At 39.6% G+C, this 17,636-nt stretch overlaps 1 protein-coding gene across 4 annotated transcripts in view; it reads left to right on the top strand.

Annotated features, from left to right (window-relative positions):
- Usp25 (ubiquitin specific peptidase 25) overlaps positions 1-17,636 on the top strand; it is a 104,731-nt gene that overhangs the window by 23,437 nt on the left and 63,658 nt on the right. For 2 of the 4 annotated variants that reach the window (XM_059277835.1, XM_059277837.1), the window contains exons 2-5: positions 822-899; positions 4,427-4,571; positions 8,546-8,629; positions 16,716-16,839. In XM_059277835.1, coding sequence (XP_059133818.1) covers positions 822-899; positions 4,427-4,571; positions 8,546-8,629; positions 16,716-16,839 — 431 coding nt within the window. The remainder of the gene's footprint in view (positions 1-821; positions 900-4,426; positions 4,572-8,545; positions 8,630-16,715; positions 16,840-17,636) is intronic. The other 2 variants (XM_059277836.1, XM_059277838.1) reach the window with 1 other exon arrangement.

Here is a 17,636-nt window from a genome sequence, read left to right as displayed (position 1 = left end):
TTTTCCTCTTTATACTCTGTAGTTTGAAACTTTGAAGATAGTCCTTTTCTCAGCTAACCTTCCTCCAGTAGTTTTAAGTGTCCCTCAAGATTCCCAAGTGAACTGGTACTGAGTTAAGGGTAAGCCATTTTGAAGTAATAATTCAGGAGACCTACATTATTCTGGGGACTAAGCTTGTTTTCCATCTTACATATTCTATACTTTTATTTTAAGAAATAAAATACAAAGGCACGTAGTGGGATTGTTAATAGAAGATCTCTGGAAGCTTTGGTAAGGGAGTCCTGTTGTGCTGTTCGGGTTAAGAGATTCGCCAGAGTAGTCGACTGTAAAGAGCAGGGATGGACGGGTCAAGCCAGTTCAGCTTAGGATCTTTGTGACAGATCCTCCGGAGATTCGGATGCTTTTCTTTTCATTGACTGGATCTTAGGACTCTTCGATGTATTTACTGGTTTACTGCACAGGCTGTGAAATGCAGATCTCCTAAACATCCCACTTCTCCTCAGACGTACGCCACAAACCAATTGTCCTGTTTCTTGCTGAGACATTGTCTGAGGAGATGAAGATAGGGTGAAAACGTTAACTCAGTAAGGCTGCTTGGGAAATCATGTAGAAGTTGAGGTTTAGAAATATGAGAATAGAGAAAGGACTCCCTGATGTGTGGCATCTTGTTGAGAAAGAGTGGTGTTTTTATTCTGTATCTTTCAAATTCTTCTTTGTCTCTCCTCTTTCTCTTCTCTCTCTTTTTAAAAAGAAAATCTTTTCTTTTTTTTAAAATTTCCATTGTTCCTAATATAATAATTTTGATTTTTCCTGCCCTCTAGCACCAGCAGACATTTTTGAATCAGCTGAGAGAAATAACTGGGATTAATGATACCCAGATACTGCAACAAGCCCTGAAGGTATGGCCTTTGGTGATAGCTTAAATCTGTGGTGTATTTTTGTCTCTGTTGTGTACTGTTTGAAAAGCTCAGTCTCTTAGTTAAGGGATACGATAAGAGGAGAGAGAGAAGAAGGCACTTTCTGATAAAGCAAGAGCCTCAATGCATGTGCTGCAATTCTAAGCATGGAAATTTTCAGTGACTTGAGGTTTCATGGTACCTAGGAGTGGTGCATAACCTCTCTATAGTGGCGACTTTTCTTGCAGATTAGTGGGACATAATCTCAGTGTTGAATAATACTTTTAATAATAGTAATAATAACACTAAGATTATTATGTTATTCAACTGTGTTTTCAAATAAGTGGGGCTCAGTGGATGGGTTATAATAAGAGGTGAATGCAGGAGGATCTCAAAGTAGAGAATCAGTAGAGTCTAAAGCTGACATCATTCCTAGCCTTCAATTAATCATGCCTTAAGGATTTTCAACCTCAGATTTCAGTAATGTGTGCAACAAATCCAATGTGTCATTTTGGTTGCAGCCTAGATACACCCTCGTTTTCCCACAGAGGTGCTGAGATGAGTCAAGTCCCATGGGTAGTTCACAGTGAGAGTGAGCAAGTGAATGGAGTATTTGCTTGAAATAGAACTCTATTCGAGCTCATCTGTAGGTAACATTTTTATCACTGTAGTCACACATAGCTCCTGAGCCTTTGTAACTTAACTGTGGGGGAAGAAGTTGAAATGGCCCCTGATTCTAAGCCAGAGGGTCTTTATTTCTAGAGATAATTCACTTTTTTAAATGATTGTAACAAAAATAATCAATGATAGTGCTAACAAACGTTTACTAAGCCCCAGACAGTTTGGACCAGGCAATTTTCAGTTCCTTATGTGGATTTGCTAATTTATTCTTATATTTCTAAGAGATCAATGCTTCCATTCCCCACTTCGAAGATGAGGAAATGGAGATGTTAAGTAAGCCACCCCACATACCAGTCTATGGGAGAGTTGGGAGGGAGGCCATTCGGAGGTGCCCGAATAAGGCTGTGTCCACAGCTTTGCTGGGAGCTTTGCTTTGTCCCGCTTGCCAGAAGGAAACTGAGGAAACACTGTTCCTGAGGGTGTTGGTTGATCCAGAGCTGTACATGCTGTTGTTAGAGGAAGCGAGGGTGCAGCCTCAGTTCTTAGGAGCCTGACGTTTAGATGGTTGCCAGTCTTTCCCTCATTCTGATAAACACGTGACTAACCATTCCAAGTCTGTTTTCAGAAAATGCCTTGCCCAGGAGATCACAGAGAACGAGGCTGTAGCCCATCACTTTGCCATTGGAAATTTGGAGGGAACCCTCTCCATTTTTTAAATTTGGGAAATATAGGTCAAATTAAGTCTTGTCCACATTGCTTTGGTGTAAGTGGCTTTTGTTCTTCACAAACTTTCATTTCAATTTTAGTGCTAGAGTAAATAGGACACTCAAACCCTAACTGATGGCCTGTATGATTTTTTAAGATGTTTAGTAATGAGTTGATTCTCTTAGCAACATATTAACAAGTCCTGTGCCTTGGGAACCACAGTCAGTGATATTACGATCTTTAATTTGAAAATGCTGTTAGTTACTTTTCTTAATCCTGTGGCCAAATACCCAACAAAAACAACTTGGGAGGGCTGGAGAGATGACTCAGTGGTGAGAAGTCTTGCTGCTCCTGTGGAGGACTGGCTTTTGGTTCCCAGCACCCACATCAGTTGGCCTACAAACCATTTGTAACTCCAGCTCTAGCGGGTCTGACCCCCTCTTGTGGCCTCTGCAGGCACTGCACTCATGTATCCTTCACACACATACACAGACATACACATGCCTCACACACATACACATCATTTTTATTTTTATTTTATTTATTTTTTTTTTTTGTTTTTGTTTTTCGAGACAGGGTTTCTCTGTGTAGCTTTGCGCCTTTCCTGGGACTCACTTGGTAGCCCAGGCTGGCCTCGAACTCACAGAGATCCGCCTGGCTCCGCCTCCCGAATGCTGGGATTAAAGGCGTGCGCCACCACTGCCCGGCTCACATCATTTTTAAAAAGCCACTTAGAGGAGGAGGGATTTGGTTTGGTTCATGGTGGGGAGGTCAAGGCAACAGGAGCTTGAGGCTGCACACTCCGATCCTGGCAGAGCAGGCAGCAGAGTCGGGAAAAGGGGGGCTGAGTTATGCGTAAGTCCCTCTCTGTGCCGAGGTCTCTTTTCTCACACAGCCTAGCTCCCTAGAAAGTTAAACAACTTCTCAAACGGTTGCCAGACTAGTTGGGTACTAGTATTCAAACACAGGAGCCTGTGAAGAACATTTTATATCGAAACCATAACAAGAATCTATACTTAGCCATACAAACTAAATAGCCCCCAAGTTGTAAAGTTCCCCACTGTGTTTGGGGTTTCGTTATATGAAGCAGGGCATTCAAAACACTTAGCATATTCTAGACACCTAGTAAATGCTTTGTCGACGTTAGCTGTCATCACTGCAGTCCATTTTATGAGCATTGTGCTTATCTGACAGTGGCCGATTGTAGACGTGTATCTTGGATGAGTCACTTAAGAGTCTCACAGTGGGCACAAAGGAAGCACACTTTAAAGCTGCGTGGCCTTCCTAGCCCCTCTCCTTTACTCCCTGCCAGAATGAGATTTGGGGCAGGCTTTAGTTTTTCTTTCTCTTGGTTTGTTGATAATTTTGCAATGATCTTGATTGCTGTATCATGTCTAACCCCTACAGTATTAGCAGTGATATGAGACTCCGCTGCTCCCATTTTCTTTTTAATACACGGCCAATGCAAACTTTTCAAAATGAATGTCAATACAGTGTCCACAATGCTCTACTGGCTTTCTGCTTAAACTGCCAGGCCTTCTGCACTCTGGCTGCTGCTATGGAGATGACTTGGCTAACAGCTTAGTTTATTGTGCTGTCTCAGTTAGCTGTCCTGAGCTTGTATTACATTTTACTTATCATTAGCCTCTTAGGGAATCGAAAGATAAAACTGAGCAAGCCTCCTCTTATTGCTGTTCAGCCTTCCGTTACTTCTAAATGAACTTTAGCATATTTTGGTTAGCTGTGCTTTCGATGAGCAGTGGTGTGTGTGTGTGTGTGTGTGTGTGTGTGTGTGTGTGTGTGTAAGTTGTCGTCTTGATGGCAGTGAGTATTTTTGCCTGGCAGTTCTCTGTGCCTCTCCACACGGTCAAGCTTCAGTACCTCTGCTGTCCTAAGAATTCTTGACATTTTGTTTAAGTTTCTTCTAGGTGTGTATCCAGTATTCATGTTAAAGGAGCTGTATTTTAAGTACTCACTTTTCACTCTTACAGTAATGAATATCAAATAATATAGTTTTAAGAAATGATTATTGAGATAGAGTGTATGGGTAGTGAGTTTTTACTATTTAGTTAGAGTTGCATTAAAATAAATTCAAATCAAAATGATTTTTGCTACAAAATATTACGGATAAAATTACATACATTTTGTGTGATTGGATGCCATTACTTCAAAATCATTGGCTCTTCCCTTCTTGATATTTGAAGGATAGTAATGGAAACTTGGAGTTGGCAGTGGCTTTCCTCACTGCCAAGAATGCCAAGACCCCCCCACAGGAGGAGACGTCCTATTACCAGACGGCACTTCCGGGCAATGACAGATACATCAGTGTGGGAAGCCAAGCCGACGCAAGTAAGTTTTCCTTAATGTTTTAGAGACATGGATTGAAATGTTTTCTCGATATTGTGTTAATTTTACCCATTAAGCAGAGCTAAAGCATAAACAAAAAATTAATGAATATAAACTTTTATTAGTGAAATTTTTCTAGATTAAAGGCAAACAATTTTATTTAAGTTATAGTTCCTTTTATGAGTATCTCATATAGAATACATGGGCTTAAAATATAAAACATCTGTGTGAATTATAGTCACAAAAAGTCTAGACTTTTAAGTGTGCAGTCATTTGTCAATTTCAACTTTCAGTAGAAGCTGAGTATTGCTTTGAGGGTGTAAGTTTGTAAGTTTACTATACTGTAACACACACACACACATACATACACACATAAACACACACACACACACACACACACACACACACACAATCACTGCCCCCCCAAAAAAAAAACCACCTGGGAGAGATGGAGACACCATGCACTCTCATTTGTACCTTAAGTGAAGATATATGAGAGATTTACACTCTCCCTTGCACACTTAAGTCAAAATATATGAGAGACTTTGCCCAAGGCCCTAGCTTATCATTCGCATGTGAATATTCTCATGTAGCACTGAGAATTTTTCACTGAATACTGATATCCCAATATGTTAGCATGGTTTAATAACTGAGATACAGGAGATATTATTAAAGTGTATGTTTGGCCATGGTTTTAGTCTTAAGCATCTCAAAATACCAAACTAGTATATATAAAAGGTAAGCACTTATTTTTATATGATAGTAGATCTGAGGCGTGAGATCACGAACATGTTTGAGGAGCATTTCTGGTTTCCTTCTGTGGCTGTGAAAATTCGGAAAAAGTAGGGAGAGCCGTTTCCCTTTCCCTTGTCAGGCAGGTAGGAGAAGTGCTGCTTGCATGAGATGGACCTTCTTGCTTCAGTCAAGTTTAGGGTAAACTGAGGTCTGCCCAGTCTTCACCTTTTAGCCTCAGTTTCTCCTGTTTTCTCCCTTACTTTATGCTCTGATAGTAATACAGAATGAGTCCAAGTTCCCAACACCCAGTGCCTCTTGCTTCCTCAGAGTTTACCGTACTGTTCTTTTGGTCAAGAAGCATCTCTCACCTTCCCCTTTCTAGTCTTAGGTTATTTTGGTCTTGGGTTAGCTTAGCAGCTGCGTGCTGGAAACCATTCTCCCTGCCCTCTTGCTTCCAGCATCCAGAGTGTGCCGTTAACGACTGCTTTTGGAAATCATTTGGTTGAACACTGATGCTACTCAATTTTGCACAGAAAAATCTTCTTCAAGACTAATGAAAGGGAATAAGAAAAAAGTTGAGAAACGTTTTGATGTTGGAAGAAGCTGGGAGGAAGGGAAGGGTTCTCAGTATCCAAAGGATGTGTATTTGAGAATGACATCCAGCTCTATGGTGGAAAAAGGAACTAATTACATCATAGTTTTTTTTTTTTTTTTTAAGAAAGAAAACAGAAGGAAGAAAGCCAAGTGTAGTTTTTACTGAAGCCAAATAGTTAGAGATGCAAATTGGCAAATAGTCCAGTTTTGTGCTCTAGTTGGAGAGGTCAGATTTCAGAAGGACACTTGCGAGCTCTTGCTGTTAGTGATATGTTTCTGATGCAAAGATCCGTGGACAGAGGGAGAAAAATGGAACTGGGAGGCTGTCATAATGGAAGGCACATTTGCTGTGCAGGAAGAGAAAATAGTGCTTAAGCCAAGTGATAGCACCTGCTCAAGACCAGTGAAAATGCTAGCGGACCCCAATGGCGGCTTGAATAGGTTCCCTTTGAGAGAGCATAGGCCATGTTCAGAAGGCAGATGTCTCACGTTACCCCCCCACCTACATGTGTGTGTGTGTGTGTGTGTGTGTGTGTGTGTGTCTAGAAAAGTATCCTATAACTTTACTTTTCACTTGGAATAAAGGGTTAATAACTGAAGTTTCTTGTATCTCGGCCGATTGTCACTTTGAATGCCTAGTTGGCTGCTCTGGTTTCATTATAAAATGTGTTGTCCTGAGCTGGAGACTTGCTGGGGAGTGTGTCCATTGCCTAGACTAGTGGTCACCAAGACACAGATTTGTTGAAATTTAATGGAGTGCTTGCATAATGATCCTTTTGGTCACACTTTAATGCCATTGCTTTGGGTTGCAGTAGTTGTATCCTGTTTGTGAAGTTATTGAAAGCATAGCAGTTGTTAGGAAATAGTCTTGATTCAATAAGCCTAGTAAGCCTGTGCAGTGAGTAAGAAGAGATCCACACTCAGCCGATTGTTGAAAAATACCTTTGACTGCAGTTGTTGAGAAATGAAGGAATTCTTGTGCATTTTCAGTTTGTATGGGCTATAAACTTGTGCATGGAGGGAAAGATTCAGTTGTTACAAATGAGTGTGTAAGTGCGTGCAGACTTGCTCACCAAACTGTAGAAGGAATAACGGTGGCAGAATTCTCAGGATGTGGAATTTCTCCAGGGACTGATGTGAACGAAATGTTTCACTTTGGAGCACTTTCTCAATTTTATTTGAAGTACACTGGTATTTGAAATTCCTCCACAGTTTGTTTCAAATGTGGCAAAGTTTTATTTTCAATAAATTATTACTTTCATCTTTCTTTTCCTCAGCCAAAGCTTGAGGGTAAATAAAGTCCTGCTCCCAGCCTGTCAGCTGCTGGTTTCAGTGCTGGCAACAATCTCTCCTCTGACCTGAAAGACTTATATACTAACTATACCACTGCAGTTACGTAAGCTGGCAAATAACTCTTTGTACCCCAGTGTCTCTTTTTCTTTAGAAAAAGAAACCACAATCTTTTCTAGAAGTCCTACATGGGGCTGCAATTGAATTTTTAGTCATGCATCTTCTGACTACCGAAGGCAATTGAAAGTTATGCCACTTGATATGAAGAACATTTATTCTTGTGCCCCCTCCTGTAATAGTGAAGAAGTAATTATCTTTTCAATACCTTTAATAAGAAAGTCATCTCATATTTCTAGTTTTGCCTTTTACTTTTGAGAGAAAAGTTACAATTTCAGGGAAACTTTACTCAGAACTTCAGTGTTACTGTACTGGGTGCCCTTTTATAATATTCTCTACTGTAATTTAATGCCATATTGCATTCTGGGAAGAGGCTCAAATTATTTGCAATATATTTAGCAAAAATGCTAGACCTTTTCATAACTTGTATAATCCAGACCATGTTAGATAGCAAACTTTCAAAAGAAAATTTTGCTCCTAACTTAAGTTTGGAATGAAGCTGTGTGAGATCTTTTTTTCTTTTTATAAATATTTTTATTTTATAATTAATTTAATTTTACATATCAGCCACAGATTCCTCTGTCCTTCCTCCTCCCCCCCAGCCTTCCCCCACAATCCACCCTCCATTCCCACCTCCTCCAAGGCAAGGTCTCCCCTGGGGAGTCACCCCAGCCTGGTAGATTCAGTTGAGGCAGGTCCAGTCCCCTCTTCCCTGCACCAAGGCTGAGCAAAGTGTCTCAGCACTGTATGAGATCTTTTCAGTTAAAAAAAATTAATGAATGTTAGGGGCAGGGAGACAGCTTAGTGAGTAAAAGCACTTGCTGCACAAATATGGGGGCCTGCATTTAAATCCCCCAAATCCACATAGAAAGCCTCTGTGTAACTCGGTGCTGTTGGGGGCAGAGACAAGAGGATCACTGATCCTTGCTGGTTTCCAGGCTAGATCTAGATTTAATAACAGGCCCTGTCTCATGGGAATATTGTGGAGTATAATTGGACAGGATACTGACATGAATCTCTGGCTTTCTGCACACACATCAGCCCCTATCGCATATACAACTAAATTGGACTAGATTACAGTGCATGATATTGACTATTGTAATTGTAATTGAGTCAAAAGAGAAACTATGATATTTTTGGGTCTTGGCACACACTATCCTAGCCATGACTATACATAGTTCTGCCCAATTTTAAATTTAAAAGGAATATTTTTATACCACGACTATTAAATTGTTTTACAGGACAAAAACAGTATATGTCCACCAGAGCAAGATGCACTACAGGTGATCAATCAAAATATGGATCAAAAGATAAGAGGGATTTGGGTAGGTAATCATAACATAGAAAGTAATACAGCGTTATTAAGCTTTAGAAAACCTGGTTAATACATTGACATGAGTACTAACTGAGTAGTAGCTCTTCAAACATTTGAATTGCAGCAGGTGCCTAGCTTCCACAAACCTGAATCACATTCAAAATGAGAAACCTTTGAGGTTCCATCCTAGAATTTGGATAATGGCTGGATTGTTTGGCCAGGTTGATTTTAGGCCCAGATGGTGATCAGTACAGTGCTTCTGTTCTCACGTCTAAGGATTTTATCAACGGACGCTTACCTTTTTCCATTCCTCACATTTACTAAAAACTAACTGTAGGTAGAAAAAAAAATTTCAATGAAAGTTAAAACTCTGTGTAGAAGCCAGGCGGTGGTGGCGCACGCCTTTAATCCCAGCACTCGGGAGGCAGAGCCAGGCGGATCTCTGTGAGTTCGAGGCCAGCCTGGGCTACCAAGTGAGTTCCAGGAAAAGGCGCAAAGCTACACAGAGAAACCCTGTCTCGAAAAACCAAAAAAAAAAAAAAACCAAAAACAAAAAAAACTCTGTGTAGAAATTTTTATTACATGAAACTATTTTGGTCATTCATCAATAGTCAAAGTTAAGCTTAGAAATAGGTTAGAACAGTGTGGCGATATGCAGTTGGTTCCATGCATTAGGTAGAACAGTGTGGTGATGTGCAGCTAGTTCCATGCATTAGGTTAGAACAGTGTGGTGATGTGCAGCTGGTTCCATGCATTAGGTTAGAACAGTGTGGAGATGTGCAGCTGGTTCCATGCATTAGGTAGAACAGTGTGGTGATGCGCAGCTGCTTCCATGCATTAGGTTAGAACAGTGTGGTGATGTGCAGCTGGTTCCATGCATTAGGTAGAACAGTGTGGAGATGTGCAGCTGGTTCCATGCATTAGGTTTGAACACTGTGGTGATGTGCAGCTGGTTCCATGCATTAGGTAGAACAGTGTGGTGATGTGCAGCTGGTTCCATGCATTAGTTTAGAACAGTGTGGTGATGTGCAGCTGGTTCCATGCATTAGGTTAGAACAGTGTGATGATGTGCAGGTGGTTCCATGCATTAGGTTAGAACAGTGTGGAGATATGCAGGTGGTTCCATGCATTAGGTTAGAACAGTGTGGCAATGTGCAGCTGGTTCCATGCATTAGGTTAGAACAGTGTGGCAATGTGCAGCTGGTTCCATGCATTAGGTTAGAACAGTGTGGCAATGTGCAGCTGGTACCATGCATTAGGTTAGAACAGTGTGGCAATGTGCAGCTGGTACCATGCATTAGATTAGAACAGTGTGGTGATGTGCAGCTGGTTCCATGCATTAAGTTGCTTCAAGCCCGTTAGGCATATTCTAGTGATGTGGACCATGAGAAGGCCTGTATAATTTTTAAAATTTATTTCATTCCTTTTCAAATGGAGCTTATATTTCCTAGGCTGATGTTGTACTCAAGGTCTATTTCTGTTTTTGTGCTGAAAATTTCCTGAGTTTTTGGAGAGATAGCCCATTATCTCTATCTTGTAATTGTTGACTAACATGGAATATATACTTCAGTATTTTCACCATCCCAGTTGAAAGACAGAAAACAAGTGAGAATTTTTGAATGACTCCTCAAATACTTTCATTTTCTTCCTTATGGATGCTACCATTATGAATTTAGTAGCTGTTATTAGAATCAGAAGTGTATATGGAATAGCTAAGCTGTTCAGTATAGTTGCCAGTAATCAAAATTAAAGTTAAATAATATTGAAATTTATAATATATTGTAGAAAGTGCTGTTCATACAGTACAGTTTAGAGACTGTGCATTCAGCAGTCAGAAAAACAGAATGGTAGTATTACTATGTGGAAACTAGTAAGTCAGAGTAGGGAAGAATTGGAGAGTGGAGAAGGCACTTTACACATGTATGTCTATTTATATTAAAGTCTTTTTAAAATGTGGTGCCTTATCTGTCCTCTTTGTAGAATTTGGGAACATATACTTACATCTTACTGCTGTCACTATTCATAGCCCACTTCTAAAAATGACGTTTCCTACTTGGTATTAACTTTGAGTTGTTTTGGAACATAAATATTGATTTATCAATGCTTTTAGGACCTTTGTAAGCCGTTGGAAGATAGTCTGCTTTTGCTCAAGGAGGATAGTGCAGAAGACTAATGCTGAGTTCTCAGAAGTTCACAAAGAACAGAAGGGTTGAGCCACATGGTGCCATGGGTGTGGCTCTGCTTGGGAATAGCAATTACTATTTTAGGTCCTGTCCTCAGAGAATGCTTTTCGGGTGAGGTCACGTTTGAACGAATACCTGAGGGAAGTGAGGAAGGAGTCACAGGGTTGTGTGAAAGAAATGAACCCCAGGCCCAGCTGAGGCTGGATCGTGTTTGGCTCATGAGACCAGCAGTGAGACTGGAAGCCTGTGAGGCTGACTTGGGAGGCTCAGTGTTCGGGTCCCTTCTGGTCTGCAATTCCTAGTGAGTGCCCATCCTTTGCTTCGTAGGTTGCTTTTCTCTGAAAACAAGCCATGCTTTCAGTGTACAGTGCTGGTTTTGCATTCCAACATGTTACCTCAACTGTATCTTGTCCTGGGACGTGTTCTTCCTCCAACTTCCTCAAATTCCTTTCCTCTTCCCTCTCAGTATTGGGGATTAAACCCAGGACCTTAGCATAGATGAGGCAAACCCTCTAACCCTGAGTGTACCCCCCAGTTCTTTTTCTCTTGTTCAATATTTTCTCTCTCAACTCTCCACATGGAGTTCTTCCTGCTTTTGACTAATGTCTAGGAGTCTTTATTGGTGACAAATATAAAATTAGTTTATTAAACAAAACACAACATTTCCCTGGACTTAGCTTCATGTAGATAAAGAAATAGTGAAAGAACTTCATTTTACCTTTTCAAAATAAATCTTTACATTGTCATTCAACTAGATTTTGGGTTAAATGATGCATTTGTAAAAAAACACACACACACATTTAAAAAAAGTGTTTTCATGGATAAGTGAATTATAAACTATGCAAGCACTGAAGGTGTGTGTAAAAACCAATAGGATGCATGATGCATGCATTTGGGAGTTCGAGAAACATTTAGTATTAGTTCTTGGAGAGCAAACATTTATAAAGATGAGTATCATGTGCTGTATTTCTGACTTTATAGGAATTTATTTTGATTTGGACAATCTTAAAAATGAGGATAACTGCTTAGATGATCATGTGATTTACTTAAATGGTGTCCAAGCAGCCTGTCTATTTAGCACCTTTGAACTGTTCTCACAGTGATATGGTAGGGAAGGTAGGTAACGAAGACATTTTCAGTGTTTTCCCCAAGTCTTCCTTTGGTGCAGATACAAATATATAACATGCTGCTATATGGATGGAATTTCTACCAAGGCTATTTTGATTTTAAATTTACTTCTGCAATTACCAATTGTTTATAGCCAAATTAATTCTTAGCTCTTTTCAATAAACACACAGAAAATGCTACTTTTCATTATACAACTGGTAACTTCGTGCATCTAATGCATTTGTTGTTTTACCAATTCCTGAAAAAGAAATTCAGCAAGGCCTAAAGCTGGATTTTTAAGCTGGTCTTCAGTATATGCCAGAATCCCAAAGAGACAGGCTCTTATGCCATTGAAGGAATGGGTTTGCTAGCCAGAGGAGAGCAAGCAGGCAAAAAAGGCAAGCTTCCTTTTTCCATGTCCTTCATGTAGGCTGCCAGCAAAAGGTGTAGCCCAGATTAAAGGTGATCTTCCCACCTCAAAAGATCTGAATTAAAAGTGGGTCTTTCCACTCTCAATGACTTAAGAAAAAAAAAAATTCTCACAGGTGTACCCAGCCGTGTTGGTTTTAGTTAATTCCAGATGTAGTTAAGTTGACAACCAACAATAGCCATCATAAGGAGAAAATTAACTATTTATGAATACAAAAATAAATGAATGCATGTTTAACATTAAAATGTTAAAAGTAATGGGATCACATGAAGTAAATCGTAATTGCAGTAGCTTTATAAATAAGGAGACCTTTTCCTTTGCTGGAAGAAAGTGTCAGTCAAGGACTGATAGTATCTGATCTCAGCTAACCTTTTCCATCATTAAAAGGTACTGTTGCCCAATACCAGGAGAGGAGACTCCAATTCCCATCTGCATCACAGCTGTACCTATCTGTCTTCCTCCTGGAGGACTAGAGATGTGGAGGGAGACAAGGGTAACAGGGACGACTGAGTGTGGTCATTTCTAACCACAGCAGTTCTAGCCTTTTATGCCAGTGGAAGGAACAAGTGTCTTTTGTTCGTGATGCTGTCAGGGCGAGACAAATGATGTGAATTGTGTGTCTAGACAAGGATCAGAAGGCCACAGTGGGTTGGGCCACAGTGGGGAGGACATGTCCGCCCAACCAGAGCTGCTGCTCCGCTGTCCTGTCCTGTCCTCATCACAGAGATGATTGGCACACAGAGCTTCTTGACATTTGTCTCCTGTTGGTCAGGTGACTGGGATTTATGTTTTGTCAACTCCATTGTAAAAACTAGATTACAGGAACCCCAATTCTATGCAGCCAAAAGTCTTGTAGAATGTGTCTGTGGTATTTTTTGTTTGTTTGTTTGCTTTTGTTTTTGTTTTTGGAATTTTTTCTTTTTTTACTATTATTAAGAGATTTTCTATTCATTTTACATACCAACCACAGATGTCCCTCTCCTCCCTCCTCCTGCCCCCCCAGCCTTCCCCTCCAAACCACCTCCTATTCCCACCTCCTCCAAGGCAAGGCCTCCCATGAGGAGTCAGCAGAGCCTGGTACATTCAGGTGAGGCAGGTCCAAGCCCTTCCTCCCTACACCAAGGCTGCGCAAAGTGTCCCCCCATAGGTACTAGGCTCCAAAAAGCCAGCTCATGCACCAGGGACAGGTCCTGATCCCACTGCCTGGGAGCCCCCCCAAACAGTTCAAGCTAAACAACTGTCTCCTCTATCCAGAGGGCCTGGTCCAGTACCATGGGGCTCCTCAGCTATTGGTGCACAGTTCATGCGTTTCCACTAGCTTGGTTGACCATCTTTGTACATTTTCCCATCCACTCTGTCCTTGTTCCACTTGAACCTTCTGTTCCTTTATGTTCTCATCCCCCATCCCTTGCCCTCCATTACCTTCGTCCCCCCCAGTTTGCTCATGTAGATCTCACCTATTTCTCCTTCCCAGTATGACCCATGCATTCTTCCTAGGGTCCTTCCTCCCTGCTAGCTAGCCTCCCTGGAGCTGTGGGTTGCAGTCTGGTTATCCTTTGCTTTACATCTAATATCCACTTATGAGTGAGTACATACCATGTTTGTCCTTCTGAATCTGGGTTACCTCACTCAGGATGATATTTTCTAGTTCTATGCATTTGCCTGCAAATTTCATGATGTCATTGTTTTTCTCTGCTGAGTAGTACCCGACATCTGACAGAGGGCTGATCTCCAAAATATATAAAGAACTCAAGAAACTAGACATCAAAATACCTAACAATCTAATTAGAAAATGGGCCACAGAGCTAAACAGAGAATTCTCAATGGAAGAATCTCAGATGGCTGAGAGACATTTGAGGAATTGCCAACATCCTTAGTCATCAGGGAAATGCAAATCAAAAAGGACTCTGAGATACCATCTTACATCTGCCAGAATGGCTAAGATAAAAAAACACTGATGACAGTTTATTTTGGAGAGGATGTGGAGCAGGAGGAACATTCCTCCACTGTTGGTGGGAGTGCAAACTTGTACAGCCACTTTGGAAATCAGTATGGCAGTTTCTCAGAAAATTGGGAATCAATCTTCCTCAAGACCAAGCTATACCACTCTTGGGCATATACCCAAGGAATGCTCAATCATACCACAAGGTCACATGCTCAACTATGTTCATAGCAGCATTATTCGTAATAGCAAGAACCTGAAAACAACCTAGATGCCCTTCAATGGAAGAATGGATTAAGAAAATGTGGTGCATACAGTGGAGTGTCTGTGTTTAATACCATGGCACACTTCTGATCTCAGGATTCCTGTAAACTCACATATTTACAGTGGACTTCAAAGAGCTTTGGTTGGTTGATAGAAAATAGTGCCTGAGTTAGAACTTAAAAATTGGAGAAGCTTAGAAAATCAATTCTTATTAAAGTAGCCACCTGTTCTGTTGATATAAACATTTTTGTATAGAATATATTTCTGGAACAAATTAGCCAAAGGGTCCATGCATTCCTTTGCTGCCAGTGTCTTGTGTCTATGGTGTTATAGAAGAGCTGGGATCTCAGATCTATGTTGGAGGGTTTGCATTCTGTTGAAATAAGTTGCTTTGGTTCTGTTGTGTGAAGAAAATCTGGCTTTATACAGATGTTCATTTAGGGAAGGGAGGAATGTTTAACTGGTTATTCAAGTAATAATGGATATTCTGTTTAATATACCAAAACTCGACTGTTTTTAATTTCCTGAGGGTGAATTGCGGTGTGAATCCACAGTCACGTTGGTGCCTTTCAAATGGTGCTGTTATATATAAGACCTACCAATGTCTTGCTATTTGAATGGATCTGTTAGCCTTACATAATTCTGTAAAACTACATTGAAAATTGTAGTTCTATCTATATTATGACAAAATACTATGTTAAAATGTCTAATTTGTTAATAGTTTATGTTAAAGGTTTTACCAGAAAAGCCTTTACATTCTGAGAAACTATCAGGATCATAGTAGTTGAAACATTTTTTTTTTTTCTGAATGAAAATTCTCTATCAGTCATTAACAACAGTTGCTCTGCAATGACTGATGAAATTGAAGTTTGGGTAATCATACTCTGTAGTATGTCATTTGCTCTTTCAACCAAAAAATGGTGTTCTATGAAAAATACTAACTTTGCAACTCTAGCATTGGACAAGCATTTATGGTATGCTTTGCCACATATAAAGTTTGTGCATTTTTAGTCATTAACAATTTTAAAAACCTTGTAAATCAAGATTCAATGTTCAGCAAAATTACTTTTTTTATCAAAGTTATAATTCTTAAGAGAAGCTAATTTTTTTTTTAAAGTATCGTGTTTATTTCTAAGTAATAACAGGAATTCCACCTTGGTACTGGTGCCTGGTCTGCATCAGCAGTGTAAATATTAACAGCAGCAGACTGATCACGTAGCCGTATTATTGTGATTATATTATTTCCCCACAGCATTTGTCATCCCTTCTTTTAAGTGTCTTTAGGGATGAAAAGATAACTTAAAAAACTGATTGTGAGGTTTAAGGAATGAACAGTTTAGACCTGGAGCCTGTGTACCATTCTCTGTCCTTACACTGTTACTGACGTTTCTCAGCTCCTGTGGGCTAGGTCCAAGTATACCATTCTTGCTCAGTGCAGAGCTGCACTGAACATGTTTTACTGATGGTGACAATAGTTGTGGCTTTTATTCATTGGATACAGAAGCAGAATTGCAGTGTTCAAGCTCTTTTTTAAGAAATGGAACAAGTATATTCGTTTGCATACCTCTGTGTAAGTGAAAAATCTTGTTTTCAATGAAAAGAAGGGCATGTGGCCTAAATTAATCACATAGTACAGAAGAGTAAAAAACAAAAAGTGACAACTCTTTTTATCTCCTTTCCTACTTTTCATTAGAGCTAACGACTATCCACAATGTCAGACACACACACACACACACACACACACACACACACACACACACCTGCACATGTACACCCCTACCCTGTGGCCAGTCAATGTGATATGTACACAATCAGAGAACACCAATGTAAGTGTTTGGTAGTGTTTATTTTGCTTTTTATTGATCAAACATGTTCCCAGGAGGCTTTCTGTTTATTAGCTTTTAATAAAAGATTGCATAGTAAATAAATAAATACCAAGATTTTTCTTCTTTTCACTGCTTTTGGTAGATTTATAGAAGAAACTATTAATTTGCAAGGCTAGTTCATAGTAACCATGTTTGGATTGTGAAAGATATGTTCATGTATAAAGCAGAGCGTTAGCTCAGTACTGCTTTGGTTTATCAAGGTTTATTGGGCATCTAATCTCTGTGGGGGGAGTTCACTGTCATTTGTGTGCCTTGGTTTTGAGAGAGCTAGTTTTGCTTTTCAGATGTGATCGATCTCACCGGAGATGACAAAGATGATCTTCAGAGAGCGATTGCTTTGAGTTTGGCAGAATCAAACAGGACATTCAGGGAGACTGGAATAACGGATGAGGAGCAAGCCATCAGCAGGTAAGAGCATGTTCACAGCATGCCACTGTGAATCCCTCTACACTCCAGAAAGGAAAAGACAGACTTGAAGTTTAAGAGCAGTAAGATACTTCATTCCAGGAAAATCACTGATATGTGCCTGTATTGTTTTTAAATTTCATGTAATCAAACATCCTTTAGTTCTGAACCTTTTAATTACTTTTTAATTATGGAGTTCATAATTTTGTCACAAATTTATTTTTTTAACTTTTTATTTCTTTTTGTTCTTTCGCATCTACTTTCAGGAATTTATCACAGGAGTTGAGTTTTTTTTTTTTTAATAAGCTGATGGTAAATGTTTTTTACTTCATTGGACATATGATTTGGTACATAATTATTTTGTGTAGTGACATTTTTTATTGCCTTTGTGTGTACATAGGAATGTTCATATGTGCTTGTTTGTGGAGGATAAAGATTGTAAAATTAAAGGTATACTTGCTGCAAATGTTATTTTTCAAATGCATATATACTTCTGTTTACATCAACTTATATAAGCATATTAATATGAAAATATCTAGAAGCTTATAACCCAGATTAGTATCTATAATTCTGTCATATGTTTCCTTGATATTTTGGTTGTGAGCTTAGCTTTTTTGAAAATTACTAAATATTTATTTGGTTTATATTTAAATTGCCACCTTACAAATGTATATTGCTAGATTATGATTCTTTTCTCCAGTTGTAATCCCTGCTACTTATTTACTTGTTTATTTCTTTGGAATTTTTGAGACAGGGTTTTGTTGTGTATCTGATGGTAACCTTGAACTCATGATCAGAGT

The sequence above is a fragment of the Peromyscus eremicus genome, chromosome 12 (genome assembly GCF_949786415.1).
Source record: "Peromyscus eremicus chromosome 12, PerEre_H2_v1, whole genome shotgun sequence".
NCBI classification, from domain to species: Eukaryota; Metazoa; Chordata; class Mammalia; order Rodentia; family Cricetidae; genus Peromyscus; species Peromyscus eremicus.
This window is presented reverse-complemented; position numbering and strand designations above follow the sequence as displayed.